This window comes from Alligator sinensis, unplaced genomic scaffold, assembly GCF_000455745.1.
Source record: "Alligator sinensis unplaced genomic scaffold, ASM45574v1 scaffold839_1, whole genome shotgun sequence".
Lineage (NCBI taxonomy): Eukaryota > Metazoa > Chordata > Crocodylia > Alligatoridae > Alligator > Alligator sinensis.
In genome coordinates this window covers 3,174,750-3,201,855 of record NW_005841885.1, presented here as the reverse complement: position 1 = coordinate 3,201,855, position 27,106 = coordinate 3,174,750, and the positions used below count along the sequence as shown (strand labels likewise).

The 27,106-nt window shown below is 42.8% G+C and overlaps 2 protein-coding genes across 4 annotated transcripts in view; one reads left to right on the top strand and one right to left on the bottom strand.

Annotated features, from left to right (window-relative positions):
* The window catches only part of LOC106721843 (netrin-4-like), an 88,616-nt gene extending 85,289 nt beyond the window's left edge, over positions 1-3,327 (bottom strand). Inside the window, exon 1 of one of the 2 annotated variants that reach the window (XM_025196836.1) lies at positions 2,606-3,327. In XM_025196836.1, coding sequence (XP_025052621.1) covers positions 2,606-2,672 — 67 coding nt within the window. In that variant the 5' untranslated portion in view covers positions 2,673-3,327. The remainder of the gene's footprint in view (positions 1-2,605) is intronic. The other variant, XM_025196837.1, reaches the window with a different exon arrangement.
* Positions 3,328-7,389: 4,062 nt separating this feature from the next.
* Positions 7,390-27,106, top strand: part of UROC1 (urocanate hydratase 1) — a 64,476-nt gene continuing 44,759 nt past the window's right edge. The window contains exons 1-6 of one of the 2 annotated variants that reach the window (XM_025196835.1): positions 7,390-7,662; positions 15,937-16,067; positions 19,685-19,778; positions 20,886-20,945; positions 25,099-25,227; positions 25,797-25,858. In XM_025196835.1, the coding sequence (XP_025052620.1) occupies positions 7,537-7,662; positions 15,937-16,067; positions 19,685-19,778; positions 20,886-20,945; positions 25,099-25,227; positions 25,797-25,858 (602 nt within the window). In that variant the 5' untranslated portion in view covers positions 7,390-7,536. The remainder of the gene's footprint in view (positions 7,663-15,936; positions 16,068-19,684; positions 19,779-20,885; positions 20,946-25,098; positions 25,228-25,796; positions 25,859-27,106) is intronic. The other variant, XM_025196834.1, reaches the window with a different exon arrangement.

The window sequence follows — 27,106 nt, the reverse complement described above, 5'->3', positions numbered from 1 at the left end:
TTGTTCACACACCTGTGGCCTGATTTTCAGAGGTACTGGATCCCATAGAAGCTGGGCACCCTCTAATAATTCAGGCCAGTTGTGTCCAATGTCAAAGACAGAACATAGAAAAATCCATAGTTCTGGGCACTGCCCAGTGAAGGTCTGGCAGATAATTACCCAATATCAGGTTCTGATGGTTTTTTGAAAAAAGAATTCACAACTGATTTTAAGTTTGGTGTTAGAAATGGCTATTTTTGGCAAAACCACGCCCCCTTTTGGAGATCTGCCATTAAGAGGCACAGCCAGGCAGAACCATGCCCTCTGGAGGGAGACAGAGCAGAAAGCTGACATTAAAGCACCAGCTGCTCTCAGCCCTGTAAGTCCACTGCAGTTTCCAGTGCTGATGTCCAAAGAGAATAAGGCCCCGAGTGTGAGCTGACAACAGTGCTGGATAACATGAGCTTCGCAAGAGCAACCTGACACCTGCCATTCATCGTCCTGGCTTTATTTTATTTTATTTTACTGTTTTTCTTTATATTATTTGTAATGGCCTAGGGAGTCAGGCTTGACAGTCCTGGAGACTGCATTGCTTTTGTCACAGATCAGGTATGGCACCAGCAGATACATCTCATGCATCCACCATGCCTCATCAATGCCCTATGAGAGAGACCAGGAGAGACTAGCTCTAGGGACAAGAGGGAGTTCATTGCATGGGCCAAGTTAGATATAAAAATCCTCTGACATTAGCACCTGCCCTCTCTGAAGAAGACTGAACCTGGCAACTCATTTTACAGAGGCCATCCAGAGGCCATCAAACAGTTGGTATCATGTTCTGGTCACTATGGACTCAGGCTGTAATTGAACTTATTTTGATATTTGAAATTAGAGAACACTTAAAAAGAAAACAAATCAAAAAGGAGGATGCAGCTCTTGTGGGTTAATGGGTCAGTATTTTATTCCTTGAATAAAAGCAGGGAAATTGTTTAAAATTTAGCAGCTACTTAGCTTGGTCAGGCTTAACTTTCAGGGGATGCACCATCCTTGTGATGGCCTTTAATTGTTATGTCTCATAACCTGACTCTGTGTGTGTATAAGTCAATACATGAAAAAGCAAACAATTTCAGAATTTTTGGGTAGAGTGCTACAAGCTGCATCTCCATGTGGTCGCACCCTGGCTGTGCAAATTGTATACAACACGCACTTAAATTCCATTTTTGATGCATCACATTTTTCCTAGTTGGGATCAAGAGCATGACTGGTGATACCTCCGTATATTTTCTGCACTGTACATCAACCACATGGGTCCTATCCTACAAGATAATCTCAATCAGGGAAACCAGCTAATGCTTGGGATAAATGACTTCAGGCAAGTGAAGTACAGTGCCCCTCCTTATAACTTTCCCCAATAATGCTGTGATTTTGATTTGATTCAGGATAAACCACTGGGGGATAGCTTTCTGTTTACTCTGATTTCAGTTCTTTTTACTTAAGAAAAATATATCTGAAGCTATGTTGAATGCCTAATTATGCTACAAAATCAATTCTAGCCAAGGAATAACCTGAGCTGAAGCTACTTTGCTGTGTTTAATAGAGATTGTGCAGTGGCAGAAAACTTGAGTATCCTGCAAGTCACTGTAAGGAGAAAGTTATCCTAATACTCTGCGCATGCAGGTGAAATTTAAACTTCCCATCTAAAGGAAGAGATCACAAGCCTATACTCTGATAAGAAACAGCACATGAATCAGCCCGTTGGTAACCTAGTCCTGGTTTATTGATGCTGTCTTCATTTTTTTTTCTGACCCAATCACTAAAGTTCCTCAGAGTTGAGCCTCTTCTTCTTTTCCCTTTCTGACCTTAAAAGATGTTTTTGATCCTCCACTGCCCCACTTCCACTGCTGAAGGGGAGCCAACCTTTGTCATAATAAAGGTGCTTTTTAGAATTCAATATAAATACCATTGCAGCTTAGTCTAATATTCATTAGAAGGAACCAATTTCTACGCTCTACTTCTCATCTTATTGATCCTCTAAGATGAATAATTTTCATTTAGCCTTGCCCATCAAATCCTGACCATTAAGATAGTTAGGAAGTGGAATAAATACACTCTCTTTATACAATAGGATAGATAATCTAGCTGAGACAGAAAGTTCCTGAATTTTAATGAAGAAAAATAAATCCCAACCCAGGATGAGGCAATTATTTTCAACAATGCTATCCCAGGAATCTGGCTTCTGAATCTTATCCTATCTAGAAAGAAAGTCTTGTCCACCAAAACAAACTCTCTAAGTATCTCAGTTCTTGCCCTCCCACCAGCCAGTCCTTCTTCCTTTATATTAATGCACACTGACAGGATGCTGTTTCCTTTTAACAGCATAACCTGCTAAACTGTTTTATTTCACAGGGGAGGAGTGTGGACTATAGAGCTCTGTATTGTGGGAAGACTACATATGCATCTCATATAGCTCATAGTCTTCTGACTGTACAGTCTAAAATACAGAAAGAAAAGAAAGCAGGCAAGAGACTTTCAAATACCTGGTTTCCACCCTCCCTCCCCTTGCTCTGTTTTAGGAGTCAGGTTTAGCTGTCTGATGCCTGACAATATTGATTGATTGATTTTGACTTACCTGCCTCACCTTGGCCAGCAACGATATACTCCAAGAAGACGATCAGCGTGATGCCTTTATGCTGCATGGCTGTCAGGCAAACAAATCACCCCTGTCCTCAAGGTGCAAGGAGAATCTTATGCATCTACAGGTCCGGTGCCTGCATAGCTGCTGTTTCTTGCCTTCTTTCTCACCTTCTTCTTAGGGCAAGAGCAGCAGCTGGTGCCTCATGCTTCTGATCTGGTTGGGGAGGCTTTTTGGCTGCTTGCTTTTGTTTAAAAAAAAAAAAAAATCCAGACCCCTTTCCTGGTCTCTGCTGGCTCCAGGGTGGGAGTCACTTGCCCATCGCTTCCCGGGAAGTAAGTGGCGTTTCCCCCTTTAGGTGAAGCTCACATCTCTGGCCCAGCTTCTCCTCTCTGCCCCGTGCTGGGGCTGGATGCTCTTGTTTTAAAAAGAAACTTTCCCTTGCACTTTGTTCGGGGAGGGGGGGGCTTATTCCCCCCCTTGCCCTTATCTCCCCCCTTCCCCAGGTCTTCCCCCCTCTCCCTCTCTCTGCTGCTAGTGGGGGCGGATCAGGGACCCACCCCGCACAGCCCAGCCCCGCAGGCTCCTGCTCCGGGGAGATGCGGTTGCTGTGCTCCTGCTCCTGCTCCACTCCGCGCTGGCCGGCCCGGGGGTCCTCGCCCGGCTCAGTGCACCGGGTGCCGCGGAGCCACTCGCTGCGTCCTGGGCACGACCGCGGCGCGGGGGGGGGCACAGCGCCCTCCTTCCCTGCCAGGGCTGGGGGCTCCGCAGCTACTGGGGTTTCCTACTCCCCCCGCCCTGCCAGCGGCTAGCACAACCCCTGTGCTCGCTCCCTCCAGTCTGGCTGCCGGCAGGGATGATTATGACATGTGATCATTCCCCTGCCCTTTATTTTTTTTAAAATGGGGGGTAGTTTGCACCCCTGGCAGCTGGGCTCGGGGCTGCAGAGGCACGTGGGGCTCGCCAGGCGCTCCCCCCTCTGCCCCTGGAGCCAGGGGGCTGCCGGCTGGGCTGGGCTGGGGCAGGCTGCGCAATTGCAGTCCTGGCCCTTTAAGTTAAATGCCCGGCGCCGCCGCCCGGAGCAGGTTGTCTGCAGCGCCCTCTGTCGGCCCGCGGGGAAACGGCGCCTGCCGCCGGCAGGGCACGGCTCGGACCTGCTGGCTGGGAGGCTTTGCAGCAGAGGGCAGGGCAGATTTGCACCTTCTAGACTAACCGGAAAAAATTAGGGCTGGAAGGGACCTCGCATCTAGTCCCCCCCCCCCCCCCCCCCTTGTTCAAAGCAGGACCTGCTCCAGTGAGGTCATCCCATCCAAGGCTTTGTCTGGCTCTTAAAAACCTCCAAGGATGGAGATTCCCTATGTTTTAGGCTGTGAAAATAGAAAACCTGCATTCATTGCGTATATTCAAAAGTGTTTTGCATACTAAAGCTGTTCACAGGTTCCAGTTAAGTTGTGAGAGGCTGTACTGATCCACTCAGGGGAGAAAATATGCCCATCGGTGTTGCTTAGAATCAGAGGAGAGAATATATGAACTGGCACGTTTTTCCTCCTCTTACTCAGGGAATTTGCCCTTCTGTTCATTTGAATCACACGTGCATAGGCCGCTGACAAGAACAAATGATGCTGACCCTCTGTGATTCAGAAACCCATCGCCAGTGCCATAGGAGGGGGGTGAGCAGCGAGACCGCCCTGGGTGCCAAAGCAAAGGGGTGCCAACAGGCGCTGCCCAGCCAGGAAGGGCACAGGATGGAGCCATGAATGACTTGTTGGAGGCAGCACAGGGATGGGAGGAAGGTGGCTCCCAGCACTGCATGCACTCCCAGGCAAGCATGGGGGGACGTGTGCACCCCAGATCTGTGCACAGGGCGAGGGTGAGCTGCCACTGGGGGCTTTGCCCCAGGCGCCAAACTTCCTTGCCATGGTCCTGGCTGTCATGTATTACATTAATAACTCCAGGAAGTGTTCCCCATGGCAAATGCCCCATGTGTTTAGAATAAGACACCTCCAGCTTTCTGGTGAAAAGAGACTTGCCTTGAAGATCAAGGAGATGGCACAAACTTTCCTGAGTTGGAGCTCGCTTCATCAGATGCTGTGAAAGGAGGGGCAGAAAGCAGAGTGCAAGAAGGAGGGTGGGCATTTGAATACAAAAGACAAGGAATGGGGGAGAGAGAGATGGGAGGGGAAAGGGGGCTGTGCTGGGAGAGACAAGCAAACAAGGGGTAACCCCCTAGAAACACAAGTAATGTGTTATGAATCCCTGGTCCCTGTATAAACCATGCTTAACACAATCCAGTCTGTGGACAATTTCTTGTTCTGCAATTTCTCCTATTCAGATCCATTTTGAAAAGCTTGCTGTCCAATAAAGCCACCATCCCAGGACATAGTATCCCGAGAGGTTAAAGTGTTCTGTCACCAGCATGCATGTCTTTCTGCAGCTGGAAAGTTTAGTTTAAAAGGGGCTTTAAAATCAAAGTGCAGCCAGCTTGGGAGCCCAGCCAGGTGATCCCTTTCTTTTCCTGAGTAGAGGCAACTCAGGCTGCAAAGGGACCTGTGGGCTCCCAGGAGTCTGCAACAAGATGATGTTGCAGCATGCCTACTCTGCTTTGCACCGGGCACAAACTGAGGCAGCCCTTACCCCAAAGAGCCTACAAGCTCCAGGCCCCTTCCTGCAGTAGGTGCCTCCTAGCACAGGGCTCTGCTGACCTCACTGCAACTCTGCGCTGGTAACTGGAAGTCTTACTATGACTCTCATTGCTCTTTAAGGCTTCCTTGGACAAACCAAAGCATGAATGACTCTTCTTGGATGACTGCTTTTGCCTAGCCTTCTCTCCTGATGGGCCTGGCTCTGACCTCTCTTACTTCAGCTTTACACCTGTGCAACTGGATCAGCATCTGCAGAGATATTCTTGATTTTAAACGGAGGTGAAACTAAAGCCCCTTCAATGAGAATGGAAGCATGCCATAAGCCACCTGTGCTTCAGCATTTGCAAGACTAGGGCCAAAAGCAGAAAAACAAGAAGATGGGTCACACCAGACAGCTGACAGGAGGAAGTAAATCGTATATGCCACGTGTGTGTGCGTACAGAGGATTTTCACACAAATGGGGATTTTCCTCTCCTGATCCTTACCTGCCACTTGTCTTGTTTCTAATAAAGAAAACTTAATAAATACTTGTAAATGAAGAGGGAGACAAAGTGTTGTCTTGTTTCTGTTTTTCATGCTTATTTTAAAACCATTCCAATATTGCATAATCCTTATGCAACATGCTGCTGTCCTGCTGTTATAAGCCATGTTAAAGACTGTCCTCGGGCCAAACTCTGCAGAGTGTACAAATCCTATGGGATTCGGGGCATCCTCAACTCCAATTCTGTGTCTTCTGTGCAAGCTGAGGTTATGTCACACTCCTGTCCTGAAGCTCTGCACCTTTGAGAAAGGGATGCCAGGTTTGGGGTGAGGAAAGAAATTTCCTGCAAGGTCAGATTGGCAATTGTGGGGTTTGTTTCTTTTTTGCCTGTAGCATGGGGTATGGGGCTCTTCCTTGGACCTATGTTAACCTAACCTATAACCTGAATCGATGTTAACCTAACACATTCCCTGCCTTTGTACCCCATTGGTAGTGCCCTGGTCTCCCTGTCCTTTACCTGTGGCACACTGTAGATTTTTCTCTCTCTTATTTTCTGTTCACAGGGCATTTTGTGTCTGTGGTGTGCTAGGGGCATTGGAATGATGATCTTGTGGAATCCTTGGGCTAAATGCCCTGGGAAGGCCCTTGCGGGTTTATGTTGCTAGTTTCTTTTAAATTCCATAAATGTTTAAAGTAATTTCTATAGAATTGCATTACATTTCTTTACAATCCAGTAGACTTCCCTGTTATTCCATCACCTGGGCCTTTCTAAAAGAGTAAATTTATTGGACTTAGATAGAGAGAAGTTTCCATTTCACATTACTGTTACATCCTCCCTCTCCTCAGATTATGGACTCAATAACAGAGTCCAAATGCAGATAATTCTCCCAATTGACTTCAGTAGCCTTATGTTTCTTTCAGAACAAGTGAGAAAATCCCCTGGACCCTGACTGTGGCACCATGTATCTTTCAAGGGTTGAAAAACTCCTACATAATTTACGCAGAGGCTCAAACCTGAGATTAAAGTTCATGTTGCAACTTAAGTGGAATGTCAAGGTCAGCATATTTATTTGCTTCTACTGTCTGAATGGGAGGAACCTAAGACATTTTGGTTGCTGTTAATCACAGTGGACTAAAGCCATTAATGTGTGGAGGCTTTTTTTTCCCCTGCTCTTGCACAGTAAAGCAAACTGATGCCAGTATTTAACAAACGGGTATACTCTCAGTGTAAATCAGATAGCATGCCAGTACATGTAGTAACAAGCATGTATTTGGGGTGCTATTCTTACCATTATCCTTGGCAACAGTTCCTATTGGAAAGGGAAGATGGTTAGGATTGAGGTATGGTGCCTATCTGAATGTTAGAGAGAGAGCTCCTGTGTTCAGGTATTACCTCCTGGAACTGCAAAAGGCAGAGCTTTCAATCATTATTCATGCAAGACTCCTACACAAGTCTTGGGCCCCAGGTGACACTAAAGGTAATAGGAAGTTGGGGTGTGAAAGTAATGGAGGTCTGAGCCCAATATTTCAGCCCAGAGGCAGCTGAAAAAGCATCCAGAGAATAAACAGCACAACTGTGAATGATTCATCTCCAGGGGGGATGGAAGAGCCAATGGGCTAGTCCAGCGCGAGGAGGTGTGTCACCTGTCCTGTCTGTGCTCACAGCCGAGCAGGCCTGTTTGCAGAAGCCAGCGGGAGGGTTTTTTCATTGGAGATCATCTCAGAGCTGCTGCTGTTCCCAAGTACTGCTTCCTCCTCACTCTCCTGAACCCACTTTTCTTCCATCTCTTGTCTCCCCTGCAGATATGTCCAGCCTGAAGGAAATCTGCAGTGGCCTCCCGCTGCACCCCATGCCTGAAAACAGAGGTCGAAAGAGAGGAATTCCACACGCGCCTGTGAGGACCCCCAACCTCACCGCTCAGGAGGAGAAGGTAATGCAGCTGTCTGCAGGGCCAGGCCTCCCATCTCCCTCAGATCCTCTCTGTTCAAAGCAGCAGAGCTGGTGCCCCAAATGCTTCTCCAAGTGTGGGCTACCTAAGCTCTTGGCAATTAAATAAATATAATATCTTTGACATGGCAGAGGGACACAGCCGTGGGGGCTCTTCTGCTTTTTATTCCAGGAGTCCTCCCCCAAAGACACTTTGGTGCCTAAACAGGCTCCATCACTGTCCACCCAGCACCATTCACCTAGCACTCTCTTAAGAACAGGCTAGCCCAGCATAAAATATAGAAGTCAACACCTTGCTACAAATCTCTGCCATGGATATATTTTATTTTTGCTTGTAAGACTTGACAGGGGAAAATATTTGTGAAAATGTAGTCAGAAACAGGATGGCATGGGGACACAGAACTCAAGACTTTGGGTTAATTATTTGTTTGTGCTTGGGCAATGTCCATTGTTTGACCAGGCATGCTATACTGTTAAGTAATCATGACTCTTAGTTCATAGTTGAGATTTTTTGTTTTTGTTTTTAACACCAAAAGATTCAATTAAAAATGAAGGGTCAAAGGACGAAGTTACTAGGAATCTAAGACAAGGACAGCAAGATGGGTTCGTGAGTGGTTTGAAAGCCTGTTCCATCAGATAATGTTAGCAATCAAAATAGAAGATGGTACTTTTCCCCCCACATGGGGGATGTGTAGGGACATATTCATGACTAGGTGGCACACTCCATTGGCAGCAGTGGAATCATATTGTGCTTATGGCAGTGATGAGTTGGCATGTGGAGTCAAGCTAAGAGGAGCCACAATAGTTAAAACCCATCAGGGCTGAGGGTGCATAAAAATAAGCTCTTTGTCATGTCCCCACCCCCACTCCTTGGGATGGGAACCCCCACTTTTACAGACTGGGACTCCATGGGCACTTGCTTAGCAATAGCGGGGCTGCCATGAGGTATATCCAATGAGGATTTAATGTTGCTCTTTGGATCAGCCATTGCTGAGGAGTCCTCTCTGGCTATTATAACACAGCCTTATGGAAGTGAATGGCAGTATTGCTTGAAAGACCCCAGCTTTGTGTAAAGGGAAAAGGACCAGCACAGCTGTGCAGAGACATAAAAAATCTGCAGCTATTCTAAAATCAGTGTGTGAACCTACAGAGGGGGGCTAACCCCCCTCACTCTAGCATGACAAAGTCCTCCCCCTTTCTTCCCTTTGAAACGGTAAGGAATATACTGCTCATGCAGTTTCTTGCCCACTATAATCCCACAAGGAAGAGAACATCAATTGTGTTCTCCACAGTATTTTCCCAGACCAGGCATGTTGTGGAAACTGTCTTGCACCCTGTTTGGTTTCGAGCATCCCACGCTTCCCTCCTTATCAACCACATGTAATAAAAGGTCATGCTGGTTGTAAAGGTTGTTTTTTTTATTGGCCTGTTAAAGACTTAAAAGCTTCCTTTCTGATTTTATTTTATTCTTAATCCTCCATCTTAAAGTCTTAACAGGTTTAAAGTTCCAGCTGGTATTTATTTTATATCGAAAAATCCAAATCTCTTTTTAAGATGCCTTCCATGCTAAGTCTACACAGGGTTTTCAAAACCTTGAGACTCGATTTCGGCTTTGATCAGCAATGCATAATGCTAAAACTTTTGGGAGATTTTTTTCTGTATATAGGATGATGCATCTATTATGTAATTTACATGGATAATGAGCAAAGTAAAAAATAGAATATGCCAAATCCTCAGCTGGGGCAAAATCAGTGGGACTCTGTTGAGTTTCACCAGCTGAGAATCTGGTCTTGTATGTTCATATCCCTTTGCTCTAATTTTTCTTTATTTGCAGTAATAATTCTCAGCCATTCCAGTGTTTAGTTTTTGTCGTGCCTCTGTTTCTGGTAATAATGTAAATGTATGAAGCAAGATTTATAAAGATCCAGGTATTTGGGGGCTTGCTGAAGAGAGATGCAATTCTGTACGCCATGTCATCATTAATCTCCTTGGATCAACCAAACCATTTTTGAAAACCTATTTCATCTGTAAGTTTCCTGAGTTCTCTTTTTCCACTTCCATTGCCTATGGCTTGAGGGAGCCTTATCCTCTGTCTTTCCTCTCCATCTTGGGAACCTCAAGCTTTCTGTTTTTCAGGATCCATTTCTTGACCTGAATATTTTGCAAGTAGAATACCCCTAAAACTTGCATTAATTGTGTATATTCAAAGTGTTTTGCATGCTAAAGGCATTCACATATTCCAGTTAAGTAGTGAGAGGCTATATCTATCCACTCAGAGGAGAAAATATGCCCATTGGTGTTGCTTAGAATCAGAGGAGAGAATATATGAACTGGCACGTTCTTCCTCCTCTTACTCAGGGAATTTGCCCTTCTGTTCCTGTGAATCACATGTGCATAGGCCACTGACAAGAACAAGTAATACTAACTTTCTGTGATTGAGTTAATGCAGCTAGAGGAGAGCAAGATGGATTTCTATTCAAATGCATGCTTCAACATCATCAGCTAACTTCTAGTTGGATTATCTTTGCTAGAAGTTACAACATAAAAGGGCATGAGCCAAAAATTTCAAGAATAGAAGCCTAAAGGACACCTCTGCAAAATTGCTGAATATCAAGCAGCTCTCATTGAGCCTAGGGCAGGAGAAGGAAGATATGTAGCTCTGGTACCTGCTGGCAATTTTGAAAATCAGGCTTCTGATGCTACATCCTAATATGGATTGAGGAAGCTTACTCTAGACAGATGGCTTTGAAGGTTCTGGCCACAAAGAACCCAGTTGGACCTTGAGAGCTCATGTACATCAATGGACAGGCAGAAAGATCTTCTTTCTCTTCTAAACTGAGATCATCTGCATTGAATGCTACTGAAGGAGGATCATTTAAAAAAAGACAATTTCATTTTTACAATCCCTTTTCAGAGACTAGTTCCACTAAAAATTCTTGGCCTTAGACTCACTAGACAAAAGAAGACAGATGGGACAGATGAAATGTTCATCTCATTGTTAAAAATACAGATCAGGGACTGAAGGAATCATTGTGCCTTTGGGACAGTCAGTTCCCCTCTGTGTGCCTCAGTTTCCTACAAATAAATTAGGGCTGTGAAGCTTCCTTTTTATGTTTGTAAAGTGCTTTGAGATCGTCAGATGGCAAGTTCTGATAGTGTTGTTATAAAATGGAATTGAGTCCTTTCATATAAATCCTGACCCAGTCAGTGGTTTTAAGGAGAAAGGTAAGGAAACTCATTTAAAGAAACAAAGACTCTGATATTTCTGGTTTCTCAAGCATCCCATGACAAAGATATAAGTAGCTGATGAAGTGTAGTGGGATTTATTGCATTCTTTTGGCTGCATCCTGCTCCCCCCTGAAGTCAGGACCAAGCTTTGCTTTGAATGTAACAGCCCTTCTAGTTCTATTGAGCAAGAAACAAGAAGTATGCTAAAAATGGTAGGGAAATGTTAGTTCTGATCCACCAGAAGCATTTTGTATCAAGTACAAGGTGAAATGAGAAAAACACATGAATAATTCTTTCTAGGTGGGATTTTCACAAAAGCCTAAGTGATTCAGGTAAACTTTCCAATTCTACCCTCAGTGCAGTCAGAGCCTGATTTTTAGAAATGCTGAGCATCCATAACTATAGTTGGTATGAATACAAAGCATTCAAAGAATACAAGGGCTGTGAGGGTCACCTTCTCTTCTTCTGCTTGCAAAGTATCCACAAGGAGACTGTTTCTCCGGGATCCATTCATTTGGGATAAAACTTACTCCTATGCCAAGATGAGTGCAAGGCCCTATATTTTGATGAGTTTATGAGACTTCAGATGTCATATAGGTCTTGTATTTTCCCTCTACAAGGGGCTGAATTCCATCACTAATACTAAAAGGGTTTGCTGAATAATCAGCAAATTGTATCTAGTGAATAGATACAAAATTAAAGTTACACTCCTTTGTAGCAATTGGTCAGGTACACCTGATAGTTGTGTTTCTTGTTCATGATTGAACATACTGGTGAACACTTATGGTATTGGTATCAATCCTTTCAATTCAATTTGGTTCCCAGGAACACAGACATAGGTTTTGCAGGGACTTTTCGAGTTATCAATCCCCTGTTCTTACAGGCAACCATATACTATAATCCCTTTCAGGAACTAAGCAAGCTCCACCTTAAAACTAGCTATTTTTTTTAGCCTCCAAAACTTTTAGTGGGGGTCCCTCAGAACCGTACTCCTCTGATGGTGACGAACCTTTTTCTAAACACCAGCCTAGATTTATTCATGGCTGGTTTATACCCATTTGTTCTCATATCAGTGTTGTCTTTTAGCTTGAATAGCTCTTCTTTTAACTGGTATTTACTCTTCTGCTAAATTTATAGTTATCCTGCACTTTGCTAGGCTAAATGAGTCAAGCTTCTTTGATGCCCTCTAATATGGTAAGTTTTTGCTCCACTGATCATTCCAGTATCCCTTCTTCTAGACCTTCATAAAACTTTGACATTCATTTCCACGAATGTTTGCATCAGCAAAACTCGGTCTCCCAGTGGAAGGGAATGTAAATGGGGCATAAGCTCAGTGCAAGTGAATTTCATTTAAAAATCCAAATCGATACTTACAAAAAGCACATGCACTGTTTACCCAGCCGTAATACTAGCTTGCCCATTTTACTGTTTGTATTTATAGAAGAAGTTAAAAATATCCCCAAGCAATGCCATTATGCTACAAATTATGCAGAGTATTTATTGGATAACATGGGGTCACTCAAAGCAGGTTAGAAACATAATATTTTCATTCCTACTGCATTCCAATTCTCATGGGAGAATACAGCCATGACTTCAAATATTGCAACATGTTGCCTTTTTGTGTTTCACAACAATTTTTTTCCCACATGGAATTTTAACCTTGACTGTGTTTTCTTTTTAAGAGGTGTGAGGCAGATTTATCCTCTTTTTAGATATTTTTCAGAGCTAGATCGTTGTATTTATGGCTTATTGCAGCTGATATATCCAATAACAAAAACCCTCAAATTTCATCCCATGTTAATGATAGCTGGGCTTTTGCGTCAGCTAACAAGCTTTTGACGAGCAACCACTTATCAAGATGCTGAAGAAATGGGTGGCAGCTGAAAAGGAATTTGCATTTCCAACATCCCCAAAATGGATGTTTTCTAGTTTCTTTTTCATACTCTCAATGGAACAGCAAGTCCCAGTTTCCAGATTATTGGCTATATCTTCAGCCGGTGTGAATCAGGACGACTGTTGACTTCAAGGAGATTTGACCCCTTGGGCTCAATACTAAGCATGCCTATGCCAGTACCACTTCCTTTCATGGTCAGGTGATCTGTTCACCACTGCACTGCATTCATTTTGATTCTTCTGGAAGACCCTACGGATGGCAGAGGGAGTTTTGTATGTGGAAAATTTGGGGGCACAAATGATGAGATAGCTGAAAAATTCCAGCCACAAGAGTCAAACCATGGCCCCATTGAAGCCAACTAGACTTGGCCATGACTTGGACTTTACATGGCTTGCAAAGTTCTTGCTAAAGTGGTTTCCCTTCAGAAAAGGACCTATGCTAAATTCACCTAGAATGAGGGGGCCATGTGTTTTCCCCACCGTATTCTGAGTGCCATTATTCCCAGTTTTCTGTAAAATAACTGCATCCGTGGCTGCCCTGTACAGCCACCAGAGGGTGCTACAAGAGCAGGGTATATTTGCAGCACTGAGTCCTCTCCAAACCCGCATGGTGGCTTATTGTACTCTCTTCAGAGTAAAGCAAACTATATCTCGAAACCTCACAAAACAACCAGATGAAGTTATTTAAAATATCTTCAGTGGAAAGCAGCATGGATAGTGCTGCCATTTCTAATGCAAATGGAAAATCTTTTTGGTGATCTTTGCAGGCAATTAGCTTTGTAAAGGTTGTACAATCTTTACTCTTGTATGGTGCTAATAGAGTGGAAAGGGAAATACGTTTTTGGTATATGACTTAAAAAGTGACTAAAGTTAATGACACATGCATATCATCATTCATCCAAAAGGATACCAAAATGCTTTACAGGCTATGGGCAGCATCTTTGAAAGCAGTGGAAGCAGTGGCCCAGTGCAGCCTGTAGTATACAATAATCACTTTAATACGGAAAGGGAGAAATTTTATAACTGCTAATGATGCACAGCAATACCCTATTCAATGGCGTAGGACACAAAAGGACAAGTATTCTTAGCCAACTGGAACCTGGGTTGGAAGAAGTTTGGCCTGATAGCATGTCATGTACACTTGCTTATGATACAGCAGTGAAAACCTTTGCTCTTAATGAAAGTTTCAGGAAATCTCACATTAGTGGTTCTGAATAATATCACCCTTGGAGGCACAGTGCCCCCTTACCGCAACAAGAAGAAACTGGTTCAGTGCCGATTTGCAGGAAAGACCACTGCCTACCAAATCTCCTGCAGAACATGACCTAGGTGAAAGAGCTGATGATGCTAGTAAAATAGCTTACATTTTTATATAGCTTGAAATAATCTTAGAAATGCTAGTTGTGTTCCCCACTGGCAGAACAATTATATATATCTGAAAAACTACATATTTTACCCAAAATGATATCTACTACTGACCATTTGGACAATTAAAAATTCCAGGTAAAATAAATAGCATTTTTATTATTTCTGTCAGTCACTCATAAGCAGACATTTAGGTGTGGCCAAACACTGGATAAAAATGGCTTTTAATATCCAGATCAAGAATTGTAAAGTTTTTAAATTTTGCCTGTTTCATGAATTTCATGATTTTCTCTACTAGAAAATAGGCATGTTTTTTCTTTTCTCAAAAGCTGACCCATTTTTAGCTGACATTCATCTTGGTTTTGGCTGAATAATGTGCATACCATAACAAGATTTTCTTTAAAAACTCATTGATTTTTCAATTTGTAAGGAATATAAAAAAACCCTTGAATTTTAAGCTTCTAATAATACTTTATATGGGAATGATCTGACAAGCACAGATTACCGAGTGTCATAGTATACTATGAGTGTACTCTTTGAGTAAAATTTATGCTGAGGTAGAGAGCCAGAAGGCCTATCTATCACTTAAATCCCATATAAATTCTATCTGGAGTGAACTTTTTACACATAAGCAAATTTTGCACATAATCAAATGCCACATGTCTCCTTGATTTTAATTCCCTTCATGGGATTGTTTCTAAAAATTCTGCACTAAGAACAAAGATTAGGAGAATATTTCTTTGCAAGGGATTAGAAATGACAGGCAAATACTTTTAAAAATAACCAGGGACATCGCATTTATGGTTGCTCCTAGATTCACGTATCTTATTTGCATTAATAGGAATTATGTAGGCACATTAAGAGGATAAATCACTAGAAATTACCCCAGGCTATGAATGACATCCTGTGCTTTACCCTATTAAGGAGGTAGCACCTAATGCACGGTGCTTTATTGAAACACTGAATACTTGGTCACTACTCTGGAGCTTGAGCAGAAGGTCATTTTACTCTTCATCGCAGAGCATCACTCAGTAGACTTCTCAGACGACCAGATTCTCTGGTCTTATTTGTGCAATTTTAGTGCTTCAAAAAGACCATAACCTGGCTATATCTCCACGGCTAAGGGCGTCAGGGGTGGGCCATGTCTATGCGAGGCTCTGACTGTTCAGTTGTTACTGCGCAGTCATTTAGTACTTGCATACACAAGTACTAAATGGCTGAGCAGTAACCAGAGTCACTGTGCAGTAGCATCCCCAAATGGCTGTTTAGTGATGCTGACTGCGCAGTAGCTCATTACTACTGTGCAGTAGCATCGCATCATGCATTGTGCCACATGGCGCTGCTGTGCAGTAGTCATGAGCTACTGCGCAGTCAGCACCTTGTGTAGGCGCGGCCAGGGTGTACCTGTACATCACTGCCCTCCTGAATCAGTTGGAGGAACGTGCTGGAGGCATGACAGGAGTGGCCAGAGTGCTAACATATTCCAGTTACCCTCCACCGGCTCCTTTTTTGACCTCTCTTGCTGTGCTCAGTGGAAATTAGGCACGGCATAGAAACTGGGCCTGAGTACTTTGGCTTGTGCAAGAATTAGGATAAAGAAGTTTCACCAGAAGTGCTCTCTCTCTCTCTCGCTTGCTGGGTCCTTACTCTTTTAAGGTCAGAGTCCTTGAATACTCTTATAATCCGGGTAGGTTTCCCACGGAGTGCAGTATAGATCATGAGTGTGGTAGTTGCTCACTTCATTTTACTCATGCATTTTTTTTTCCATCAGCTGGCTCTGCAGAACTCCTTGCGTTATTTCCCACCTGAATTACACCAACTGCTGGCATCCGAATTTGCAGATGAGCTTAGGCGCTATGGACATATTTACATGTATAGATTCTATCCGCACATCGAGATGAGGTAAGGTTTGGGATGCGTGCTTCAAAATTTCCAGGCAGCAGCCACTTATATACTAATTCCACTTGGGGCATGAAAATCACCTCTGGATATAGAGATAGCCTGAGACCTATGCACCACTGAAGCCCTACTTTAGCTTTTCTGGAAATTGTGTCAAGACTCATTAGTGAAATGAGTGAATATGGTGTTTTTTTGTGTGGGATTATAAAACAGTGCCTGATTGTACTGAGTCCTGGGTATAGTTTTGGGACGTCTGTAAGCCACAAAGCAGATTTTCTTCATGCTTCAGTCTCTTTACTGCTCTCTGGCCACATGAAATTCTTCATCATTAGTAACCATTATTACTAATTACTAATTAATTATTAGTCATTACTAATTATTACAAATTATTACTAATTACTTATTACCTTGTCATTAGTAACCTGTTCTATGAGCAAAATATTGTACACCCTTGTTGGTGGCTATTGGCCCTTCCCTTTTCTTTCCACCATTATACTGCTCTCCTCAAATGAAAGCTGCTCTCCTCTATTCTATGTGCTGTCATAACTACCCTGTTGTATTTATAGACCTGAGATTTCAACCCAGCCACCGGGTCTGAGATATCCATATACTGCTGTAATATTGAGGCCCACAATTGGTAAATCAAGTATTGCTCAGAGGCCCTGAATGACATGAGACCTTCCTGTTTAAGAGAGTCAGTCTTCATGTCACAGAGGGGAGGCATTTGAACTGATTTTGAAGGGACAAAGAGTATTCGCCATAACCAGCTCTCATCTGTGGAGCCTACTCCCTGGCCCCAGTCTGAAATATGCTGGGCCTGCTGATCGTTGGAGCATGCCTCAAGGTTTTCCTTATGGTTTGGGGGACAGATCTGATGGCACGTAGGTTTTTGGAGCAGGGCAGTTTTGCTGAGTGGTAGTTGCTCTTTTTTTAGTCTGATAAATTGCTTCTTGCATCAAACAAGGGCCTGTTTAATATCTGAATAGAAATCTAAGTAAATAAGACAAATAACTATAAATCACTCAGATTTGTGTAGACAACTGTTTCTAAGCTCTCAACATTAAATTGGGGCCTAGATAAACCAAACACTTTCTTTAAAGAGAGCGGAAGTGTTGTTTGAATAGAAACGCTGGGTTTTCAATAGAATGTAGCTCTGAGTAATATGTTGAGAACAGACTTCCACGGCCAGGGTTGGAGTAGGTGACTCAGCAGTTCACCTCTGATGTCAGTGAATCTTTGATTATATCAGGTACTTCTGAAAGTTTGTGTATTTTTCTTTTTCTACATTTTTAACACTCAGAATCTCAGGAATAAAACCCAAAATGTTTCTTTTCCATCTTCTAAGATTTGATTGTGGTTTGTTGTGTACTTCCTGTGGAACATCTTCCAGTTTGGTTCTCTTCCATTAATATCAATGTGTATGTGTCAATATGCTTTGTGCTAAGAGATATCTAAGAGTGTGCTTTGTAAACTTGCTTTTGGTCTCGTTAATCTTACATTTTAATTAAGATTCTAAGATTGCTTAGTCCTATACATTGGCATCAGTTTTCCCATGTGTTGTTATTTTATTACCCCTGAAAACAAAACAAAGCAAAACAACAATAAAAAAATAAAAAAAAACCCGCTGGGCATCTCTACACGTCACCCTATGGTGACGTTGTTACTGCACTGTGCTTTAGTACTTTCTTTTGGAAGTACTAAAGCACAGGGCAGTAACTGCCTGTACTGTGCCATGCTCATGGCGCATGGATAGGTTTCGTTGCTACTTTACTGTAGCAGTGCACTAAAATGGGGAAGCGTGCCACTATGGTAAAGTAGCTGCCACTCACATGTAGACCGACATCACCCTACATTGCCGGAGCAATGCACTACAGCAACGTAGAGACGTGCCATGGTGATGTAGTGACGTGCTATAGCCACATAGGGTAAAATGTAGATAAGCCCACTAAAAATGCATTTCCTCCTGCTTTGACAATGACCATGATACATTTTCATCTTTATCCTGCAGAAAACAGATAGGTTAAAGGATATGTGCCTATGGGATGAGACCAACTGCTAAATCAATACAATATACATTTCAAATCCTGGGCCAGGAGATGACTAATTGTTATAATTGTCAATCTTTATCCTAACTTTTCCAGAAATGTCCTTCCATATGAAACAAATCTCTGACTATTGGGAGAGTGCATGCTAATGAAGAAACATGAATTGTCCTGTCTACCTGAAGTAACTTTAAATGGCCATAACTTTTCTGCTTGCAAAGAGAGAGGAAGCAATATAATGAAAACTTTTTAACATGGTTATGCTCTACTATGAAGATGATGATGATGATAGACCAAAGAGGCCCTAGCACTTTTGTGGTGGATTCTGTACAGGCACATAACAAAGAGATCATCCCTGCCTTGAAGAGCCTGCAATATAAGTATAAGACTAGAAGTCATAGGATATATTAATACGACAAGTAGGTGGGGCACAGAAGGGAATTGGTGAGGTTTTATTCACCAAGGCGCCCCCGGGGGTTACAAGAAATAATGGCCACAAGCTAGCAGAGAGCAGATTTAGACTGGACATTAGGAAGAACTTCTTCACAGTTAGAGTGGCCAAGGTCTGGAACGGGCTCCCAAGAGAGGTGGTGCTCTCCCCTACCCTGGGGGTCTTCAAGAGGAGATTAGATAGGCATCTAGTTGGGGTCATCTAGACCCAGCCCTCTTTCCTGCCTATGCAGGGGGTCAGACTCGATGATCTATTGAGGTCCCTTCCGACCCTAGCACTATGAATCTATGGGGGAACACAAGGTCACAATGAGATTATTTCACAAGTTAGCCTTGGTGTATGATACTGCCTAGAATCAAATTGGGTTCTCTCCTTCTCAAGAATCATCATTAGTAACCAGCATTGTGCAGGTCAAACTGTGCCCTCAGTGATATTTGTGAAACCCCACTGGACATTTCTACCATTTCGTTGAGAGTGCTGCCCTGAAGCATGCCCCCTACTCTGTTCACCAAAGCAATACAGCTACCTTAGAGCAGTGCAGCCCAAGATGGAGAGCCTGAGATTGGCACTGGGGTGCATTCTCAGAGTTGCTGTAAGGCAGCTACATTGCACCATTTCCAGGGTTTGGCCTACACAGAGTGGGAATGAATGGGTAGGGCATGTTTCTCAGTGGTGCTCTTCAATTCAGTGTGGAGCTGGTCTCAACATGCCCATTGCATCCAGTATAGCTGGAATTGAGTAATCAAACAAGGTGATGGTGCTCCAGGAAGAATCCAGCTGTCAATTCATTGCATTGGTTTTACAAAGCTAGGACAGAAGAGAAACAAGAACAACTTGTTTTTGTCACTCAACTTAGTACCCGTTTATGATTCATGACTTCAGCAATTGATGGGAGAAAAGGGCTGAATGAAAGTGTTCACAAACAGTCTTTGATTAGCTTTGATACGTATCAAAAAAGGTTTTGTTTGTTAATTTGCAGGAATCATTATTTTATTTTTTATTCTTTTATGAATGTCCAATTCTAGGAAGTTTGGTGGCAATTCAGGTTTTGTTCAGTGTCCCCTACCCCCGCTTTTTTTAAAAAACATGCTTTAAAGAAAAACCCTTTGGGTGTATGTTTGTTTCAGAGCCTACCCCATAGAAGAATATCCTTGCAAGATCAAATCAGCTGCTGCAATCATGCACATGATCATGAATAACTTGGATCCCTCAGTAGCACAGGTATGGCACCATGAAAATAAAGGTCTCGAAACTGTTCACAGAACAGGAGCAGCTCTGCAGGTCACTTCCTGCATGTGCTCACCTATAAACTGAACAGTGCAGACACTTACAATGAAATGGATCTCTGCGCAGATGATGCTCAATATAATGGTTAAATGGGTTTTAACTGGTACCTGAGTCTTACACTGGCCCTTTGCACAAAAGTGAATTGCTCTATGTATCAGTTGGGCACATCTACATGTTCATTAATGTGCTTTAGGATTGAGCATTAAATCTGGTACCTCCATTGTGAGGTACTATAAAAAGGCACATTAGCCTATTTTAATGCCTATTAACGCAAAAGCACATTTTTTTAAAGATGCTTTAATGTGCATTAAAATAGGCTAATGTGCATTAAAGCACATGTGTAGACATGGCCGGTTAATTTTCAATACCTTCAGGAAAGTATCCATATAGTATCCAAGGAGCTGATATCTTTGGAGGACTGAGGGACATATATGTTGTGTTATGTCTTAGTAAGGGTTGAGGGAATGTCATGTTTCTCAGGACTGTCCTATGTATGGTTCAGTTCTGCAGTTCCAGTTGCTTCACTCCTATTGGCTTTGATGGGAGTCACGCATGCTAGAGGGCTCTTTCATATGGTAAAGGCCATTGCCTTGCTTTTGCTGAAGGCTTCAGTACCAACCAGGACATTTCTGTCACAGGTCCAACACCCTTTAAATCATTCTGAAGTGTAGATGGTGACTACTAGAATCCTTTAGCTACTCAGACTTTCTTACAGAAGTCTGCTATTAATGGAGACTGGAATAGGGGTGTATAAAGACCCAAATGATCTAGTTTTATTGAGCCTGGGGTGTTGGTTGTGCAAATTTAATAGGTCTCTTTTTGTGTCAGTAAATGTAGAAAAAATATTGTCCCTGGGCAAGGAGACAACCATGGTAGAGGGCAATGATCCAACCAAACACAGCAAGATGAACCAATGGAGATTATATTTCCTGTCTAGGGGTGGGTTGAGGGACTGCAGAGTTTTGAGAGGTAGCAGGGGGCCATTCCAAAATGTTTTAGGAAAACATTTCATTAAAAATTATTGAAATGTACCTTTCTCAGTTTCCACAGGAACTTGTAACTTATGGAGGAAATGGACAAGTCTTCAGCAACTGGGCTCAGGTATGGCATTGGTACATCTTCACTGTTGTGAAAAGATTGATCAGATTTACACTTCAGCCATCCAAAGCCATTCTGTGTAGACAGAGATGGTGACAATTTTTTGGCAGTCATGGTCTCATAATATTTCAAAACATCCCATCTGGAGCAATGAATGCTAAGTTATAAACTTCAAAGATATACATAGTTTTATTTAATGAAAAGAACAAATGCTGCCAATAGGAGTATTGCAACATAAATCTAGCAAGCTGCTGCTAACTGGACATATCTACATGTGCGCATTTACTGCACAGTAACTAAAATTACTGCGCAGTAGGGACACATGTCTATATGTGCACACCTGTGCTATGCAGTAAATATGGCAACTTATGCCTACTTGAGCATAAATTAGATACCTGCCTGATTCAGGTAGCAAATTTACACTCAGTCAGTTACTGCACAGTAATGCATGTATAGATGCCTTACTGCACAGTAACACTGTGTGGGAGAACAGTCCACACACATCATTAATGTGCTTTAACTCCTGCACGTGTAGATGCCGGCCTGTTCTTGCTTACTGTGCGGTAATTTACTGCGCAGTAAAATTAAGCCGGCATAAATGCATTTGTAGACACACCCATTGTGTATTTTAAAATGAATTCTGTATTTTCCTGTTGTAAATATGCATGCGCCTATGCCTGTACAGATATTTTTAGAGGCAAACTGAATCCTAAGAAGCAAGAATGTATATCTGTTTTGTTGTTTTTACTGATTTCACAGTAGCTTGCACAAAATGCAACATATTAACAGTGTTGGGCTTGACTTAGAAACCATGGTCTTGAATCTGTTTCCAACTGAGTTAAAGACTAGCCAAAGGCATAAGTATTAAGTACTAGGTGACCTTCTAGCTCTTTGTAGGCTGTAATTTCAGTTTGGTTAATATTATTTAGATTTTCTTATAGTGACAAAGAGTGAGTAGAGATTTGAATCTAAACCCCGGGCCAGAATGTTCAATACATCATAAACTATTTTCATGCAACTTCCTCTGCACACTGTATGTCAGTCTTTTCCAAACTTTTCCTCAGCATGACCCCATGTATGACCCCATTTCCTCAGCATGGCCCCTTATTTCCAGCTTGCAGGCCCCTAGCACTGCTAGTGCCCTTCACTCCCAATCCGTAGCCCCCCACTCTCCCCAGGTGCCCCAGGGACAGGGCCCGCAGCCCCCTATCCTCCACCCCAGCAGTGCCTGAGCCCCAGCTGCCACCCACAGGAAGCAGCAGCTGCTGAGGCTGGAACCCAGAGCCCAGCTTCCTGTCCCCCTGCCCCTGTCCCCTCCCCTGCAGGCAGCACAGCCAGAGCAGAGCCGGGGGGGGGAAGTGGGGGAAGGATGTGGGCTTCCCACTGTGGGCTTGGGGCTCCCCACACTGGTGCCCTTCCTCTGGGCCTCTGCAGCTCAGTGGGTAAGACCTGGCATGGAAGAAAGCGCCGTGCCACGACCCCATCCACTGATGTTGCAGCTCCATTTGGGGTTGCAACCCACAGTTTGGAAACCACTGTTGTATGTTCTCCCTATTCCATCCAAAAATAAGATTTATTGCAATGTAGCTGTCTCATGTTATACAATACTAAAATTTACCTTCGGAAAACATTTCAAGGAAGTCACAGGCATTAATTATAGGGTTAATCCATTACTTTCTATTCTGTTCGCTCAGAACCAGATTGTCTATGGTTTGGGAAGCACCGACAAGAGGGAAAAGCTGTTCTAGGGCTCTCTGGACAGCTGTGTCCAGATGCAGTCTTTTCAAACATTGGAATTCATCTCTCCATCCAACCTCTGAGGCACAAGACGTGCCAAAGCCTGCAGAGCAGTGAAAGGATGAATTAGGGCCGGGGTCCTTGGTTGTTGCTGGCAGAGCAGGACAGATGTGCAGAGAAAAAAAGGGCTAGACCCCCTTCAAGACAGAGAGTCTCAGGGCTGAGGAAGTCTAAAGGCCTCCTAGCTCTCTGCCTCCCTCCCAGAGGGCCTCCTGGCCTGGTATGATTCTACATGTTATTCTGAGGCCATTCATACCAGAAAGTGCCTTTCAGACAAACATGCTTTATATCAGATATCCTTGTTCAGCTTTGCTGAAGTTATCCTTTTCTTAGTTTTAAAAGAAATTCTTTGACTGCCCTCCTGATCAGAGAAGATGAATGGTCTTGTGGCTATAGCAGAAGGGTGAGAGATATCAGGCCTGGGTTTTATTTCCAGTCCTACTACAAACTCCACGTGTGGCTATGGGACAATTTGTATGCCCCCCATTTCCTACTCTGTAAAATAGCAGTGGTAATTCTTACCTCTCTTTTGGACCTTTTTTTAAGACCATAATTCATTTGTAAAATCCTTAGAGACCTTGAAGGAAAGGTGCTGTGAAAACACACTGGACATTTAAGGACCCTGTTCCATGTAGATCATACAGCAGATTTAATGTGGACAGCGCCTGCAATTAGATCAGCTGCATGCGTTTGTTCTAGAAGGCTGACAGTCCTTGGGGCAGATGCTGAACTACAAGGTGAAAATGGATAAAATGTGGATACATTTCCAGTTCCAGCAGTCTTGTCCAAGTTAGATAGAGCCACGGCCTGCCAGTCTTCACTGCAGAACAAACAATAGCTTTTTGTTACTGATTATTACTGAATAGCAATTGCATGACTGATCCAGCTATGATGGATACACTCTTGTTCTCTGTGGTGTTGTCCTAAAAAGTGCGGTTTAAAAAAAGTCATTGTGAAATTTCTCTTGAAAATGCTGCTGTTGCTGCTGCTGGTGTGTGTGTATATATATGTATATGTATGTGTATATATATGTATATAGGTATATGTATGTCTAACACTGATATCTACACTGATCCTTCTGCCTAATTAAAGATGTATGCGTGCACACATATGAAATACAAGACATGAAATACAGCAAGATTTAACTATTTAGAGATTTTTCAGTTCTTTAGTACTAGAGATACATGGGAAATAATTTTCCCACTCTCTGGAAGTTTTGAGGGTTTCAAATATTTTCCTGTTCTGCACTGTGATAAAATTGTAGCCTTTCAAAGGTCTTTATAAGGCGGGGAAACAGAGAAAAAGAGAACCTTATCTACCCAGAATAGTCAGTAGTCCAGTAGTTGGGGCACCCACCCAGAATGTGAGAGACCAAAGTTGAAGTCCTTTTCCCTGTTGGCTCCCAAATTCGAGGTAAATACCCTTAACCTCTGGGCTGCTTGCTGTTCTGAAATGGGTGAAGCTTTTTTTCATCTCTGAGAGCAGTTGAAACATGCTGTTGAAACTAGCATGTACATTCCCATAGGACATGTTGCAACAACAAAAAATGAAACATTTGGTCAGAAAATTCCTCACCATGTATAATTAGCACAGTAATAAGGTGTGCAAAATAATATGGACTCCTCTCTATTGGGAAATAATGGACTTGAGTCAACTTTTTCAGTCAATTTAGATACTAACAGCTCAATTCTACTCCCTGGTATAAATCCCAAGCCACTATTGAATTTTGCAAGTTATTTGGGGAATTTTCAGTTTCTGGGTGCACCAAGCTTTGCATTTTCTTTCATCCATGAAGAAGATGATGTTGTTTGTGACAAACAATTCTTTCCTTTTCAAGTGCAAATTGTAACCTTCATGTATTTCCAAGCTGAAAAACCACACTAAGATACCCTTTTTCAGGTTAGGATCAATAGTTTATGTGGGCATTTCATCATTGTTACTCTAAAGAAGAATTTTTAGCATTTGGTTTTGGAAAAATTGCCAGAAAACTGCCAGAACCAAATGGCTCACTTCAAGTTAAAATTAGAGCAATTCTAAAAATGATTCATTAAAATGCTAGCAAGTTGTTTCTGGGTTTTGTACTGGGGGAAAAAAGCACGTTTTTGTTTTTGCTCTGCTTTCTGGATCTCATTCAGGCTTTTGCTCAGTAGTAATTTATGTATTTCCTGCTATGCAATGTCCTTTTAATGGGCCTTATTAAAAGGAAGAATGTGGTGAAGGCTCTGGTTGCTGTTCTATATAAAAAACCTGCTATTTGTCCACGTAGCTGTTTTTGTACTAGGAACTTGAAAGCTCTGTGAAGAAAGATCAATGTGAGATGGAAACAGCTTCACTAGTTTTCCTTTGTTTTAACCTTCAGTTCTGGTTGGTGATGCACTATTTGTCCGAGGTGACTGAAGAGCAAACATTAGTGATGTACAGTGGGCATCCTTTGGGCTTGTTCCCCAGCCATCTGCACGCGCCTCGATTAGTCATCACCAATGGTATGGTAGGTATTCGCATCACATTCTGTTCTCTGCACCCTACAGATGTTTACCTTTTAAACTTATTCCTTCTTAGAGCTTTCTTATTGTTTGAATTTATTGCAACACAATGAAAAAACATGTATAGGTCCAAATTCTCACATTTATTCTAGTGCAACCTCTTCTACATCTTCAAGGCTCCCTTAGGGTCACTGACAGTAGGAGTCTGCAGTGCAAGTAACCTTTTGTCATCACCTACCCAGGGAAGATTGAATGAGTGCTTTAGAGATGAAAGGCAGGCAAAGTTCTTAGGGTAGATGTTGGCTACAACCAACAAACCTAGAAATTAAAAATGTCATTGCTAGTCCCCTGAGCCATCAATACACATCACTTCATTTCTTGTGGATAGAAAGTTGCCTTATCTAAGATTTAAAAGACAATTACATGACAGATTAGGCACGTCTCCCATGCTATTAGCACATGGGGAGTTAAACCTACTTGCCTTACTGGTTTCCATTGATTTTGTGTGAATAGGATTCCAGGTTTCTGCCTGTGGAAAAGAATGGTTAAATTCTCTCTATTTTTTTTTCTTTAGGTTATACCTAACTATTCCTCCAGAGATGAATATGAGAAAATGTTTGCAATGGGAGTCACAATGTAAGATATATATTCACTGCTAATCTAGGTTTGCAAATGTATAGATTTGCAGTCTTACCTTGGCTAGAACTGAGTCAGGGACCAGTTTTCATTTGATTAGAATTTCTAGTATAGACAGATTTTTAACTGGGTTTCATAGCTGAATCAAGGCCCTGATTCAGTAAAGCATTACATCCAAGCTTAGCTTTAAGAGCATGAATGATCCCATCCATAGTCCGCAAAGCATATAAGTGTGAAATTCAGTGATGCTGGCATTTAAAGTTAAGCATTTGGGCAAGGGCTTTGCCACTGAGACCTGAAGTCATAATCATGGACCTTGAAGCAGAACTGAAGTTGTCATGATTTTTGCTATATTTTTGGAATTAATTATTCAGTTGATTTTTTTTCATGTTCATTTAGTTTATGGAGCAGGGGATTGTCCACCCAATTATACGAGTGTGCATGCTGGTGAGAGAATGAATGGCTGTAGGGTTGTTAAAAGCCATGGAGAATTAGAGATACATAAATAAGGGGCTGTGAGCATGTGGAAGAGAGTAAATATAGAGGGTGAACATAGAGGCTGGGATTTTTCAAGAACTTCACATGAGTAGGCACTCAGGGTAGCATTTTTAAAATCATTTGGATAAGGGCAACCAGATAACTGAAGTGCTTTTAAAAATGTCACTGTCCAGTGCTCCTGGACTCCCAGCTCAAGTCGGACATTCATGTCGTTGGGTCAGACATAATGGTTGGGACTTCCTGGGAGCCAAATAGATACATGCTTCCATTGTTTCATAGTTTCATAGTAGCTAGGGTCAGGAGGGACCTGAACAGCTCATCTAGCCTGACTCCCTGCCACAGGCAGGAATGAATGCTGGGTTCACAAGACCCCAGACAGGTGATCATCCAACCTCCTCTTGAATTTGCCCAAGGTAGGGGCGAGGACCACTTCCCTGGGAAGTTGGTTCCAGATTTTGGCCACCCTAACTTTAAAGTATTGCCTTCTGATCTTAACCTAAACCTATTCTCCATCAGCTTATTTCCATTGTTCCTCATCACCCCAGGTGGTGCTGAGGAGAAAGGGGCTCTACCTATTTGCAGTTGATCTCCCCTGATGAGTTTGTAGGCAGCCACCAGGTCCCCCCTCAGCCTCCTCTTGCTGAGACTGAACAGGTTCAGGTCCTTCAGTCTCTCCTCATAGGCCCTCTCACCAAGTGGGTGGCCCTCCTCTGAACCCTCTCCAGGCTGGCCACATCACTTTTGAAGTGC